Source organism: Chiloscyllium plagiosum, unplaced genomic scaffold (genome assembly GCF_037043375.1).
Source record: "Chiloscyllium plagiosum isolate Xiang-an unplaced genomic scaffold, Cpla_swu_hap1 HiC_scaffold_1, whole genome shotgun sequence".
NCBI classification, from domain to species: domain Eukaryota; kingdom Metazoa; phylum Chordata; class Chondrichthyes; order Orectolobiformes; family Hemiscylliidae; genus Chiloscyllium; species Chiloscyllium plagiosum.
Window position 1 is genome coordinate 133,155,578 of NW_028270139.1, and position 15,930 is coordinate 133,171,507.

The 15,930-nt window shown below is 41.9% G+C and overlaps 1 protein-coding gene across 2 annotated transcripts in view; it reads left to right on the forward strand.

Moving 5' to 3' along the window:
• smad2 (SMAD family member 2) overlaps positions 1-15,930 on the forward strand; it is a 120,340-nt gene that overhangs the window by 68,986 nt on the left and 35,424 nt on the right. For both annotated transcript variants that reach the window (XM_043717159.2, XM_043717223.2), the window contains one exon: positions 10,937-11,149. In XM_043717159.2, the coding sequence (XP_043573094.2) occupies positions 10,937-11,149 (213 nt within the window). The remainder of the gene's footprint in view (positions 1-10,936; positions 11,150-15,930) is intronic.

Genomic DNA, 15,930 nt, shown 5'->3' on the forward strand with positions numbered 1-15,930 from the left:
TGTGCAATCCACATTTCCCAGTTCCTGCCTAATTATGATATAATTGGCCTTGACACAGTTTAGTACTCTTTCATTAGCTCTACTCTCATCTTTGTCTGACTATTCTAAAACTTACAGAATTGTGGTCACTATTCCTAAAGAAATCCCCCACCGCAACTTCACCACCTGGCCTGGCTCACTCCCCAACACCAGGTCCAACATGGTCCCTTCCCTCGTCGGTATTGACATACTGCTCTAGAAAACTCTCCTGGACGCTTCTTACAAATTTTGCCCCATCCTGACCTCTGACACAAAGTGTATCCCAGTCATTGTTGGGAAAATTGAAATCTCCCATCATCACCACCCTATTGCCTCTACATCATTCTATAATCTGTTTACCTATTTGTTCTTCTACCTCATGCTCACTGTTGGGAGGCCTGTAATACAGCCCCAGCAATGTAACTGCACCCTTATTATTTTTCAGTTCCACCCATTATGCCTCACTACCCACAACTTCCATAGTGTCCTCCTTTAGCACAGCCGTGAGATCATCCCTGACCAGTGCAACTTCTGCTCCCCTTTTACTTCCCTCCTTGTCCTGTCTGAAGCGTTTATATCCTGGAACATTTATTGTCGATCAAGTCTCTGTGATCGCAATAACATCATACTCCCAGGTACCAATCCGTGCCCTAAGTTCATCTGCCTTATCCACTATACTCCTAGTATTAAAGTATATGCACTTCAGGCCACCAGTTCTTTTGCGTTCATCTGCTTTCTGCCTACTCTCCCCCTTATTAATGCTATCTCCATGATTATTAGAGTCTCCAGTTGCTACCTCGCTGTCAACTTTCTTTTTCTTCTGGTTTCCAGCCTCCTGCCTCATTAGTTTAAAATCTCCCCAACAGCAGTAGCAAAAACTTCCCCCAAGGTCATCACTTCCAGTGTGGTTCAGATGTAGACTGTCCAATTTGTAATAATCCCACCTTCCCCACAACTGGTCCCAATGTCCAACAAATTTGAACCCCTCCCTTCTCCACCATCCCTCAAGCCACGTGTTCATCCTGCCTAGTTTTCATTTCTACACTGGCTAGCATGTGGCACTGGTAGTAATCCCAAGATCGCTACCCTTTGAGGTCCTCCTTTTTAACGTCTCTCCAAGCTCCCTGAATTCTGCTTTCAGGACCTCCTCTCGTTTCTTACTTATGTAGTTGATGCCTGTATGCACCAAAACAACTGGCTGTTCACCCTCCCCTTTCAGAAAGCTCTGCAGCCGATCTGTGACATCCCTGACCCGAGCACCTGGGAGGCAGCATACCATTCAGGAGTCCTATTTTTGTCCACAGAACTGCCTATCTACTCCTCTTACAATGGAATTCCCTTTTTTATCCCTGCCCTTCTGAACAGCAGTGCCCGCCACAGTGCCATGATCTTGGCAACTGCTGCCCTCCCCTGGTGAGTCATCTCCCCCAAAAGTATCCAAAACAGAATACCTGTTTTGGAGGGAGGTGACTGCAGGGGACACCTGCACTGCCTTCCTACTCTTTTTCTGCCTTTGGTCACCCATTCCCTGTCTCCCTCAGCAATTCTAACCTGCAGTGTGACCAGTTCACTAAACGTGCTATCCACGACCACCTCAGCATCGCAGACGCTCAACAGTGAGTCCATCCACAGCTCCAGAGCCGTCATATGGTCAAACAAGAGCTGCAGCTGGCCACACTTCTTGCAAGTGTAAGAGTCAGGAACGTCAGACACATTCCTGAGCTCCCACATCAAGCAAGAGGCACATGCCATGGGTCTGCCATTGTAAGCCTTAGCTTTCTTTCAACTAATTAAAAACAAAGTGTGCACTTAAATATATGAAAGGAAAGAAAGACAAAATAAAAAACCTTGGAGTGTTTTTCTTCTGGTTTGGGGGAGAGGTGGATGGTAGGGACATACTACACGTGGTATCTCTGGTTTAGCTGCTGCCCAAAATATATACCAAGTCCTTACCTTCCCGGCACCCTCCTGGTCTCCACATCATCTCCGCTCTGTCTCCCGCTACTCCTGGACAGGAAGTTGCGGGCTTCGAAGGTAAGAATTTAAACAGTGTCCTTACCTGGATTAATAGTGTAGCAATAATGCCACGAGAGCATTGCCTCCCTCAGACCCTTAAATAATGCTCATTATTTCTATCCAGAATTATTAATTGAATTTTAATTCCACCAGCTTTTATTTGGATCCAATAAAAATACTTAAAAACTGTGATTGCTGAAATTGAAATTGCTGGAAAAACTCAGGTCTGGTAACATCTGTGGAGAGAAATCAGAGTTAATGTCTCTATTCCAGTGATCCTCCTTCGGAACTAAATTTTTCCAGCAATTTCTGGGGTTTTTTTTCTACTTGAACCCATGCCCCCAGAATATTACCCTGAATTGCTGTATTATTTGCTGAGTGACATTATCACCATGCCACCATCTGCTAATGCTGCAAAATCTTTCACAGCCATCTCCAGAGCATAAATAATGCTTCACTTTTAAATCTCAGTTAAGTGACCGTGCCTTGGACAGTACAAGCAATGCTTGTTTAGTAGTGCTCTGAAGTCTGCCTAGGGTGTACTCTGAAGAATAATGAATGCCAGTGAGAAGAGATTGAATGAAAAAATAGGTCAAGATTGGAAGAAATAAGTTCAGTGAGACAAGAACAGGCTGAGATAATGGATCTGGCATGGCAATTCTGTTTGTCACTTTGGGGCCGATAATAGAACCAGGTTCTGTTGGATTGGGAATCATGGAAAACTATGGAGGAAAGATCTCCAGAGGAGATGAATTCGGTGACATTCACTGTGCCAGGGCGAACACCTTATCTTCCGATTAGGCACTTCTGGATGCAGCTTTTCAGTTCATGGGCTTCGGACTATGTTTACTACTACTATTGCCGCTTGATTCATGATATCTCTGTTATTTAATCTTTCCCACCTTCTAACCTATCCCTTTTTTTTGTTCTACGCTACCTTTTGTTTTTCTTTTTTGTTCAAAAATAAAACCCATTTTCTGGTTTTTGTCGCTTCCGAAGGAGCTCTTATTTCTCTCCACAGTTGCTGCACATCTAGCATTTTTTGTTTTTATTGTAGATTTCCAATATCCTTGGTATTTTTCTTTTATCCACCAATGCATTGAGGTTGCCAGGATCAATGAAATTTGATAATCAGGACATAGCTATCCAAGTGACTTGGAGCAACAGCTGTTGGATTGACAATACTTTGTAACATTGAATATTTTCCCAAGACATTGATGTTCATGCAATTATTAAATTTCTTTGCAAGATTGCTTATGACAACTGCAGGTTATACCCACTCCCAACAATTTACAAGGTTTCCTTGCATTATAATCTTAACACAATCAATTGTCTGATATCTTGTCTTCTGAAGTATTCATTGTGACTTAATATAGCAATTATTGAAGGAGCAATTTCTGTAGTATTGAAAATATTGTGAAACTTGGAAGGCTTTTAGAAGTTTACAAGGATATTGCCAGGGTTGGAGGACTTGTGCTATCGTGAGAGGTTGAATAGGCTAGGCTGTTTTCCCTGGAGTGTTGGAGGTTGAGGGGTGATCTTTATAGAGGTTTATAAAATCATGAGGGCCATGGATAGGGTAAATAGACAAAGTCTTTTCCCTGGGGTGTGGGAGTCCAGAACTCGAGGGCATAGGTTTAGGGTGATAGGGGAAAGATATGAAAGCAATTTTATATGTTTCTAAGGGGCAACGTTTTCATGCAGAGGGTGGTGCGTGTGTGGAATGAGCTGGCAGAGAATGTGGTGGAGGCTGGTACAATTGCATTACTTAAAAGGCATCTGGATGGGTATATGAATAGGAAGGGTTTAGAGGGATATAGGCCAACTGCTGGCAAATGGAATGAGATTAGCTGGGATATCTGGTTGGCGTGGGCGAGTTGGACCAAAGGGTCTGTTTCCTTGCTGTATATCTCTCTGACTCTGTATAGGGTATTTTGTCCTGATAATTGTTTCCTACATAAACAAACTTGAATGGATGATGCTCTGGACAATTAAATTTCTTCTTGCATGAAATTTCTCACTCAGGTCCTGGGGATTTATCCACCTTTAACCGTTTCAAGACATCCAGCACTTCCTCCTCTGTAATCTGGACATTTTGCAGGATGTCACCATCTATTTCCCAACCGTCTATATCTTCCATATCCTTTCCCACAGTAAATACTGATGCAATATATTCATTTAGTATCTCCCCCATTTTCTGTGGCTCCATACAAAGGCCACCTTGCTGATCTTTGAGGGGCCCTATTCTCTCCCTAGTTATCCTTTTGTCCTTAATATATTTATAAAAACCCTTTGGATTCTGCTTAATTCTATTTGCCAAAGCTATCTCATGTCCCCGTTTTGCCCTCCAGATTTCCCTCAAGTATACTTTTCTAAAGATTCACTCGATCTATGTTTCCTTTTTCTTAACCAAACCCTCAATTTCTTTAGTCATCCAGCATTCCCTATACCTTCCAGCCTTCCCTTTCACCCCGACAGGAATATACTTTCTCTGGATTCTCGTTATCTCATTTCTGAGGAAGGCTTCCATTTTCCAGGTTTCCCTTTACCTGCAAACATCTGCCTCCAATCAGCTTTCGAAAGTTCTTACCTAATCCCGTCAAAATTGGCCTTTCTCTAACTTAGAAATTCAACTTTTACATCTGGTCTATCCTTTTTCTTCATTATTTTAGAATGAATAGAATTATGGTCGCTCTCCCACTGACACCTGTCACCTGCCCTGCCTTATTTCCCAAGAGTAGGTCAAGTTTTGCACCTTCTCTAGTAGGTACATCTACATACTGAATAAGAAAATTGTCTTGTACGCACTTAAATTCCCCTCCATCTAAACCTTTAACACTATGGCAGTCCCAGTTGATGTTTGAAAAGTTTAAAATCCCCTACCATAGCCACCCTATTATTCTTACAAATAGCTGAGATCTCCTTACAAGTTTGTCTCTCAATTTTCCTCTGACTATTAGGGGGTGTATAAATACAATCCCAATAAGGTGATTATCCCTTTCTTATTTCTCAGTTCCACCCAAATAACTTCCCTGGATATATTTCCGGGAATATCTTCCCTCAGCACAGTTGTAATGCTATCCCTTATCCAAAATGCCACTCCCCCCTCCTCTCTTGCCTCCCTTCCTTTCTATCCTTCCTGTAGCATTTGTATCCTGGAACATTAAGCTGCTAGTCCTGCCCATCCCTGAGCCATGTTTCTGTAATTGCTATGATATCCCAGTCCCATGTTCCTAACCATGCCCTGAGTTCATCTGCCTTCCCTGTTAGGCCCCTTGCAGAATAGCAAGGGTCTTTTCCCTAGGGTGGGGAAGCTCAAAACCAGGGTGCATATTTTGAAGATGAGAAGATAACCGTTTTAAAAAGGAAACTAGGGGCAATGATTTTTTTTAACGCAGTGATTCATATGTGAAATGAACTTTTGCAGGAAGTGGTGGATGTAGGTATAGTTACATTTAAATGACATTTGGGTAAGTACATCAGCAGGGTAGGTTTGAAAGGAGTCTAGATGAGAATGGTCCTGGAAAAGCACAGCAGGTCAGGCAGCATCCGAAGAACAGGGAAATCGACGCTTTGGGCAGGAGCCCTTTTTCCTGCTCCTCGGATGCTGCCTGACCTGCTGTGCTTTTCCAGCACCACTGTAATCTTGACTCTAATCTCCAGCATCTGCAGTCCTCACTTTCACCTCTAGGTTTGAAGGAATATGTGCCAAACACAGGCAAGTGAGACAAATTTGAGAACATGCTCGACATGGACTAGTTGGATTGAAGGATCTCTTTCTATATTGTATGGCATTTCAGATCAAGGCCCTTTTCTTGCCAGTTAAGCCACTGAAATCTGTGCAGTGGAAGATAGATTACTTCATGACACAGTGAACATCCATTGGGATACAAGCACTAAAGCTTATGATTCAAGTAGTGATTCTTTTTAAGTGAATCATGATGCAGTCCACATTCTTTACTTATCCTGGAGCTACTTTTCTGCATACAGTGAAAGTGTACATTCAAGTTACTATTGACACGTGCACTCGACGTTTGCACAGAGGAAACAAAGCTAAATGGAGTACATTTGTCTCTGCTCTCTAATACTTATGCATACATTTATTTCAATTGTTAGCAATCCCAACTCTTGAAAAGACTGTTTTTAGTCAAAGCGCATATTTTATCTTGAATCAATGAGCTAAATCTAGATATAATATTGAGGGAGTTGCAATTGTTAATGGTGCTGTATTTTGGGTGAAACATTAATCGGGCTGTATCTTCCTCTTTTGGATAGTTCAAAACTGTTAAAATTTCATATTAGATTTGATACAAATTTTGAAATTCTGACAACAGCAAAATAGTTGAAAAGTCATTCACTTGTTGCTGTTTGTGAGGTGTAACTGTGAAGGCAAGTACAACAATAATAGTTCCACAAACCACACCCTTTTTGTTTTTTTTAATCAACTGAACATGAGAGATGGATACCATTTTTAAAAGAATGGGGAATTGTTTAAAGTTTTGGAAAGTATATTAAGTTAACTTGTACATATGCAACATGAGACCGGAATTTTAGTCCCTGAATGGCATTAGCATTGGGGAGCTAGTTGGGAAAACATGGTAAGATAGCCAGAAATGAAATTCTCTAAATGAAGAGAGTTGGAGACAACAAGGAAGTACTCCATGTTTCCTCCTGGGAGGAAGAGGTTGAGTGTGGCTGGCACAGCTGTTAGTGCTTGTGCAAGTCAGGGACAAAGATGGTGAGGTGTCCCCAATGAGTGTGCCAGCACTGCAGAGGTCATATTAGGCTAGGAGATTAGAGGATGGAGGTGAGTAAGGGAAGATGTTATATGCAATAGTGAGAATGGTGGACCATGAGTTTTGATGAGCAATGAGTGCGATAGCAAAAAGATGTGAAAGCAAAATATTATGGATGCTGGAAATTTGAAACAAATTCAGAGTGCTGGAGAAACTCAACTCTGGCAGAATTTGTGGAGAGCGAAACAGTTAATGTTTTGAGTCCAGTATGATTCATCTTTGGAACTCTTCTGTTGGAAGCAGAGAGATATTTCTGGACTCGTGGCACTTGACTGTCTTTAGATGTGTTGTGGACGCTCAGATTCTTGGAAGTAAGGGAAGATAGGATGGGCAGGGTGCCATAGAGGCATGATATGTGGGTAATGAGGCAAGTTTTGAAGAGTGAGAAATCTTGCTGGGTTTCAGAGAGAAGCTCTCCATGAAATATGACAACATTTTCACTTGACTGATTTCTGGTAAAGTTCAATCCTGTTGCTTTTTTGATGACATTGAATCCACCCAAGGTAGTAACTTCTGTTGCGAAGGAGCTCAGCATAGCAATAAATCTGTGGTTAGATTGCAATTTAATACAGATTTTTTGAGAGGGGAGTGAAACAGAAACAAAGACTTGCTGCTATAAGCTAGCAGCATTATTCCTTTTTTTTTAATGTAAAATTACCCACTCTCCAATTTTCTTCAAAAGAATAAATAAACTACATTCAGAAATACTGAGAGAAATAATTCTGAAGACTGGCCCCGGTCAACCAACCAATGGTCTATGGGCCATTGATCTGTCATTGCTGTGCTCATGACATTTTCAGAGAATTGAAAATTGAGACAAACCCATTTAATTTTGAGATTTTGGACTTGTGATGCAGATTTCTTGATTATTGTTTTTCCTGCCACTCATACGTTATGCTTTGTATATGCAAGTTTTAAAATGTGGTAAAGTATAAAAGAGATTAGGAATTGTTTTACTGTTCTTTTTAAAGCTAAGTATTACAGTGAATAGTTTTTGTGATGGGCGTAATCTAGTAAGATTTTGTTTTTATCCTGGGTAGCAGTACGTTGTAGGCAAATTTGAATTTTTAATAATTTCATTAACTTTTAACATTTTGTGGCTATTCTTGAAATATTAGGGCTTTATTTTCAGCATACTGCCTTAGTGAGCTGTGATGTTATATAATATTGACTACACTTTCATATAACTTGTGGCATTTGAGAATGGCAAGGTTTATCATTTAAACAGCATTTGAATCCTCAATATTTTTATCCATTTAGAACTAGAATTTATTAGTACTGTTTACATGAGAGAATAATGGGCTTTAAATTGCCTCTTAAAACAGACTCGTCAGATGTAGTTTAAGGATCTATGATTGATCTATTTGATGGAATATTCATTCCACACAAGTGCCAGGCATGATCACTTCAAGCCAGAGAGAGAATCTGGTCATTTCCATTACTTTGTTTTCTTTTTCATTAATGAGCTATGGGAATCACTAGTTAGGCAGCATTTATTGTCCACTCCAAATTCCACAGAGAACAGTTAAGAGTCACCCGCATTACTGTGGATCTGGAGTCACATGTAGGCCAGACCAATTAACAATGCAAGTTTCCTTCCCTAAAAGACATTAGTGAACCAACTGGGTTTTTCTGACAGTTGGCAATAGATTTGTGGTCATCATTAAACTGTGTTAATTCCAGATTCCAACTACTGTGACAGAATTCAAACCAGTGTCCCCAAAATATTACCAGGGTCTCTGGATTAACGGTCCAGTAATAGAACATAGAAAGGTACAGCACAGAACAGGCCCTTTGGCCCACGATATTGTGCCGAGATTTAAACATAATGTAAAATATAGTAATTTCACCTACACACCCCTCAACTCGCTGCTATCCATGTGCATGTCCAGCAGTCGCTTAAATGTCCCTAATGACTGTTTCCATCATCACAGCTGGCGACGCATTCCATGCATTCACAACTCTCTGCGTAAAGAACCTACCTCTGACGTCTCCTTCATACCTTCCTCCTAATATCTTCGAACTATGACTTCTTGTACCAGTCAATCCTGCCCTGGGGAAAAGTCTCTGGCTATTGACTCTATCTATTCCTGTCACTATTTTGTACATTTTGATCAGATCTCCTCTCTTCCTCCTTCTCTTCAGAGAGAAAAGTCCAAGCTTATTCAACCTTTCTTCATAAGCTAAGCCCTCAAGTCCAGGCAGCATCCTGGTAAACCTTCTTTGCACCCCCTCCAAAGCCTCTGTGTCTTTCCACCAGTAGGGTGACCAGAACTGAACACAATCTTCCAAGTGTGGTCTCACCAGGGACTAGCAGAGCTGCAGCAAAACCTCATGGCTCTTCGACTTGATCCCCCTGCTTTCCTAACAACGCTATCCACTTAGGTGGCAACTTGGAGGGATCTATGTGCTTGCACACCCAGATCCCTCTGTTCCTCCACTCTGCCAAGAATCCTGTCTTTGCTCCTATGTTCAGCATTTGAGTTCAACCTTCCAAAATGCATCTCTTCGCATTTATCCAGGTTGAACTCCATCTGCCTTTTCTTAGCCCAGCTCTGCATCCTGTCTATGTCGCACTGCAACCTGCAGTAGCCCTCTATACTATCGACAACACCTCCAACCTTTGTGTCATCTGCAAATTTATTAACCCACCCCTCAACCTCCTCATCCAAGTCACTTGTAAACATTACAAAGAGCAGAGGCCCAAGAACAGAGCCCTGTGGGATCGCACTCAACACTGTCCTCCAGGCAGAATACTCTCCATCTGCAACCACTCTCTGCCATCTGTCAGCCAGCCAGGTAATAATACCACTAGGCCATTGCTTTCCCCTTTTTATTTATCTCATGGCATTGCCAATGCTAAATTCCCTGCTATCAGTTTTCTGCAGGTCAATTACCAGCAATTGACCTAGACCAGCCATATATATATACTGTGGCTACTACACGTCGGAGGCTAGGAATTCATTGGCAAGTAGCTCACTTCCTGTCGCGATACTTGTTCACCATCTGCAGGTACAAGTCAAGAGTGTGGAGTATTCTCCCTTTCTTTTGAAAGTAGCTCTGATACCACTCTCACACTGAACACCACCCAGGATAAATTAGCCCAAACGATTGGCACCCCCATCCTCTGCTTCAATGTTTATTCTTTTCTGTTGTCTTCACTGCAGCGGGGCTGTATTTATGTTGATCCTGGCTCAGATCAGCAGTGGTCCACCCTGTCATGGCACAGGTGATTTTTAATGTCTTTCTGTGTCAACACCAGCATCCTCGACCAGGCCAACATTCCCAGCTTCAAGGAACTTGATCGGCTGGGCACATCTCCTCCAAGCAAGTACTCTACTGCCAGCGCTAAAATGACAGGCAAGCCTTCGGTGGACAGAAGAAGCACCTCAGTGATCCTCTCTAGGCCTCACAGGTGAAGTGTGCACTGAGAATCACTGGCCCAAAACTGTCCAAAGCGGAGGAGCAGCATCCGGGAAGGCATTGAGCACTTCAAGACCTGCTGCTGGGGAAAAAGCAGAAACCAAGCAAAAACAGCTTGTGTGCTGCTGCATCAACGCCTCACCCACTCCTTCACGTGACCGCTACCTGCCCCAAGTGTAAGAGTCTGTGAAAACTGCATCACTATCTTCAGCCACCTGTGGACCCATCCTGAGAGTGAAAGAGAATTACTCTCATTTGCAAGGGACCTTGAATTATGATGATGATCACACTTTTCACCACTGATGGAGTGGCAACAACATGTGCCATTTACAAACTGCACTACAGCTGCTCGCCTAGACTTAATAGTTCCTTCCAGATTTGGGCTTTTACTCCTTGAAGGACAAGGGTAGCTGGTACTTAGAAGCACCACCACTGCAAATTCTTCTGTTTGCACCCCTTTTCTGACATAACTCTGGTGTACCTACATTCAAAATATTTCAGATTTTCAAGAAGGCAACTAACCACCACCACCTTGAGGATAACTAGGGATAGCTAATAAAAGTTGGCCTTCCAATGGTGTGTACGTTTTCATGAACAAATGTTTGGGGAAAAAAACTATGAAAGTGCCAGGTATAATTGAGAATTTATCTGCATTGTATAATTCTTTGTCTTGTCTGTTTCAGATCTACAACCTGTAACCTATTCAGAGCCAGCGTTCTGGTGTTCAATAGCATACTATGAACTAAACCAGAGAGTGGGTGAAACATTTCATGCATCTCAGCCTTCATTAACTGTGGATGGATTTACAGACCCATCAAATTCTGAAAGATTCTGTCTGGGTTTGCTGTCTAATGTCAATAGAAACGCAACAGTTGAGATGACGAGACGGCATATTGGTAAGTTTGCATATGGTTTCGAATTCACTTGCCAATGGCACCCACACCTCAAGTATTGATAGTAAGTAGAAGAAGTGAGAGCTGCCTTCTCAGTAAATTGGTGACTTGTTAGATAATTTCAGAGGTTATGGCTATGGTCTTGCTGTCATACAGGTCTGGCAAAGACAGCACATTCCCTTCCCTGAAGGACTTTTAGTGAACTAGATATCCATTTCAGGGTAATCCAGTTTCATACACAGTGGTTCAGTGATTTACACTGCTACCTCACAGCACCAGGGATCCAGGTTCGAATCCAACCTCTGGCAACTTTGTGTGGAGTTTGCACATTCTTCCCGTGAATTTCCTCTGCGTGCTCTGATTTCGTCCCATAATCCAAAGATGTGCGGATTCAGTAAATTGGGCACACTAATTTAGACTCTTCCCTACCTTTTATCTTCTCCTGCTGAACATTCTCTGCTCATTCCTGAAGAAGGGCCTGTGCCCGAAACGTCAAATCTCCTGTTCCCTGGATGCTGCCTGACCTGCTGTGCTGTTCCAGCAATAAAGTTTCAACTTTGATCTCCAGCATCTGCAGACCTCACTTTCTCCTGGAGGGGTGGGGGAGAAAGGGGGTAGAGTTGCACTGCTGGTCAGGGATGATATCACGGCTGTGCTAAAGGAGGACACTATGGAAGTTGTGGGTAGTGAGGCATTATGGGTGGAGCTGAGAAATAAGAAGGGTGCAGTTACATTGTTGGGGCTGTATTGCAGGCCTCCCAACAGTGGGCGTGAGGTAGAAGAACAAATAGGTAAACGGATTATGGAAAGATGTAGAGGCTATAGGGTAGTGGTGATGGAAGATTTTAATTTTCCCAACATTGACTGGGATACACTTAGCGTCACAGGTCTGGATGGGGCAGAATTTGTAAGAAGTGTCCAGGAGAGTTTTCTAGAGCAGTATGTCAATGGCCATTTGCCTCATTGGGCTATATTGGACCTGGTACTCTGGAACGAGCCAGGACAGGTGGTAGAGGTTGCCGTGGGGGATGTCTTTGGGAACAGTGACCACAATTCTCTAAGTTTTAGAATGCTCGTAGATAAAGATGAGAGTGGTCCTAAGGGAAGAGTACTAAACTGGGCCAAGGCCAAATATATAAAAATTAGGCAGGAGCTTGGAAATGTTGATTGGACACAGCTATTTGAAATGAAGTCCACGTTTGATATGGGGAGGCTTTCAAAGATTAGTGCAGGATAGGCATGTCCTGTTGAAGGCAAAGGATAGGAAAGGCAAGATTTGTGAATCATGGATGACGGGAGAAATTGTATGACTAGCCAAGAGGAAAAGGGAAGCATACATAAGGTCGAGGCAGCTAAGAACAGACAGGCCCTGGAGGAATATCGGAAGAGTAGGACAAGTCTTAAATGAATCAAACGGGCTAAAAAGGGTCTTAAAATAGCTTTCGTGAGCAGGATTAAGAATCCCAAAGCCTTTTATTATATAAGAAGCAAACGGGTAACTAGAGAGGATTGGTCCACTAAAGGATAATGAAGGAAGGTTGTGTGTCGAATCTGAGAGAATGGTGAGATTCTGAATGATTACTTTGTATCTGTGCTCACTGAGGAGAGGAACATGAATGTTGAGTTTAGAGATAGAAGTTGATTAGTCTGGATCAGGTTGGCATACGTAGGGAAGACGTGTTGGGTAGGGTAGAGGTTATTAAAGTGGACGAATCCTCAGGACCACATGGGATCTATCCCAGGTTGCTGAGGGACGGGAGAGAGGAAATAGCTTGGGCCCTGACAGATATATTTGTGGCATCCTTTTTTTTTATATAGATATTTTTATTAGAAATTTAACATTTTTACAAGTTTACAAAAATAAACAAAACTCTCAGATATAAACATTGATATACAATTAACTCAAATATACAATAGCCAAAATTTAACAAGAGACAGAAAAGAAAAAAAAACGAAAAAGAAGAAAAAGAAACAAAACTCCACTATCTACTAATCTAACCTACAACTAACCAGAGTGTATATTTAAGTCTCTTAATGCTCGGAATGTGTTAACATCAGATGTAATAAAACCCGTATTCGTGCGGGATTCCTCTCCCGAGGGACCCCGGACCAGCCAGGTTTGTAATCTCAATTAAATAAAAGCCCTTGTTAGGATAGCCGAAATATCTGTATTTATGTAATTCAAGAAGGGCTGCCATATTTTATAAAATAATTCGGTCTTTCGGTGCACCATATTTGTGAGGAAGTCAAGGGGAATACATTCTATAATTAATCTGTGCCAATTTGAAAGTCCAGGGGGGCCCTCAGCCACCCAGTTCACCAAAATATTTTTCCTTGCACAGAAAGAAAGAATAGAAAATAGTCTCTTCCCGTACGTGTCCAGGGAGGGAAAGTTCGAAAAGCCCAAAAGGAGGGTCCACTTTAATTTCCGTTCCTAAAATTTCTGTCAGGGTACTTGCTACTTTAGTCCAATATCTACGGATCTTATGACCGGTCCATAAGCAATGTACAAGAGTGCCCACCTCTATTTTGCATTTAGGACACATTGGAGATGCTCCTGCCTTAAATTTTGCCAGTCGAACCGGTGCTATATGGGCCCTATAAAGTATCTTCAGCTGGATAGCCTGGGTTCTGTTACAGATAGTAATTCTTCTAGCATTTTCCCAAATATCATTCCACGTTTCTATAGAGATTTCTAGTCCCAAATCCTGATCCCATGTTTTAAGCAGATTATCCATATCTCCCGATACTTCATCATGTAGTAAATGATAAATAGTACTGACAGAAGATACCCCCACTCGTCGTAGGACACTACATTCTCTATCTGATTTATAAAGACTATCTAATAACGTAGTCGTCTTCTGTATATAATCTCGAATTTGGAAGTATCGAAAGAGGTCTCCATTAGGTAATCCGAATTTCTGACGCAGCTGTTCAAAAGACATCAGGACCCCATCTTTAAATAGATCCCCTAAACATGAGATACCCCTGGATCTCCAGAGTTTAAAAGTGGCATCTGTAAAGCCCGGTTGGAATCCCCATGCTCCCACTTTCGGTGCATAGGGGGATGTTTTATGTGAGTTGCCCTCATTTTGCCGCATTATATTCCAAGCCTTAATTGTATTTAGTATTATTGGGTTTTTACAGTGATCTGTAATGATTTTCCTCTTGTCTGAAAATAAAAGGTTAATAATTGGGTATCCAACCAGATTGATTGTATCAGACAAGACCCAATCAGCTATGTAATTTAATAGGGAACTTAACTGATATTTCCTAAAGTCTGGGAAGTCCAATCCTCCCCTTGTCTGTGGAAGCTGTAGCTTCATCAGCTTAATGAGGGGCCGCCTATGATTCCAGATAAAGGAACCCAGCCAGCCGTATAATTTACATAAAGCCGTCCTCGGCAGCATCACCGGAAGCATTCTCAAAGGATATAGGAGACTGGGCAGGACATTAATTTTGATTAGTGCTATTCTACCCAACCAGGAATTGGAAGGTCTCCCCATCGCTGGATGTCCTGCCTTATCCTTTCCAGTAAATGCACAAAATTAGCCTTATACAACTGACCAAATACTGGAGTAATAAAAATGCCTAAATATAAGAAGCCCTCCAGGGACCAATGAAAGGGAAAAAGGGATCTGTCCACTAAGTGGGGTATGATAGCAAGGCCACCCATTGGCATAGCCTCTGATTTTGAAAAATTAATTTTATAGCCTGAGAATGCGCTAAATGTATTATTAACTTGGATTTGGTGAGGTACTAACAACAGAGGGTTACTGAGGAATAGAAGAACATCATCTGCATAAAGGGTAATTTTATGTTTACCTGTACCAATCCTCGGGGCCGTTCTATTAGAATCAGCTCGTATAGCTTCTGCTAGTGGTTCAATTATTAGCGTAAATAACAATGGCGAGAGGGGACATCCCTGATGGCAGCCCCTACCCACACTGAAGCTATCCGAACCTAATCCATTGGTAACCACAACTGCTTTGGGATCACTATACAATGTTGAGACCCATTTGGTAAACACCTGTCCAACGCCAAACCTTTCCAATGTGTAAAACAAATATGACCATTCAACCCTATCAAGTGCCTTTTCCGCGTCTAATGAAACCACTACTCCCGGTATCTTTCCCTGATGGCAGGCTTGAATCATATTCAAAACCCTTCTAATATTATTGGATGATCTACGGCCCTTAATAAACCCAGTCTGATCCTCCTTTCTAATATGTGGCAGTATCCTTTCTAGTCTCGGTGCTAACGTTTTAGAAAGGATTTTAAAATCTACATTTAGCAAGGATATTGGTCTATATGATGTACAATCTTCTGGGTCCTTTCCTTTTTTAAGGATGAGAGATATTTGCCTCTTTCAGCGAAGGCGGGAGACAGCCCTGACTATATGCATAGTTATACATGTCCATAAGTGGACCAGCCAATATTTCTGTAAATTCTTTATAGAATTCAGCTTGAAAACCATCTGGGCCCGGTGCCTTACCACTCTGAAGTTGCCTACTTGCATCAAGTATTTCTTGGACTGTAAGAGGAGCATTTAGGACCGATACTTGTTCCGGAGTTAGGCCTGGAAAGATCAAATTTTTTAAAAATGACTGCATCCTCCTCGTCCTATCTTCACAATCCTGCGATTTATATAACTCAGAATAAAATTCTCTTAAGATTGCATTAATCTTTTTATGATCATGAGTCAAAATACCTGTACTTTCCTTGATAGACGTAATAGTCTGAGGGGCCTTTTGTTTTCTTTGCAAGAAATGCTAAGTATCTAC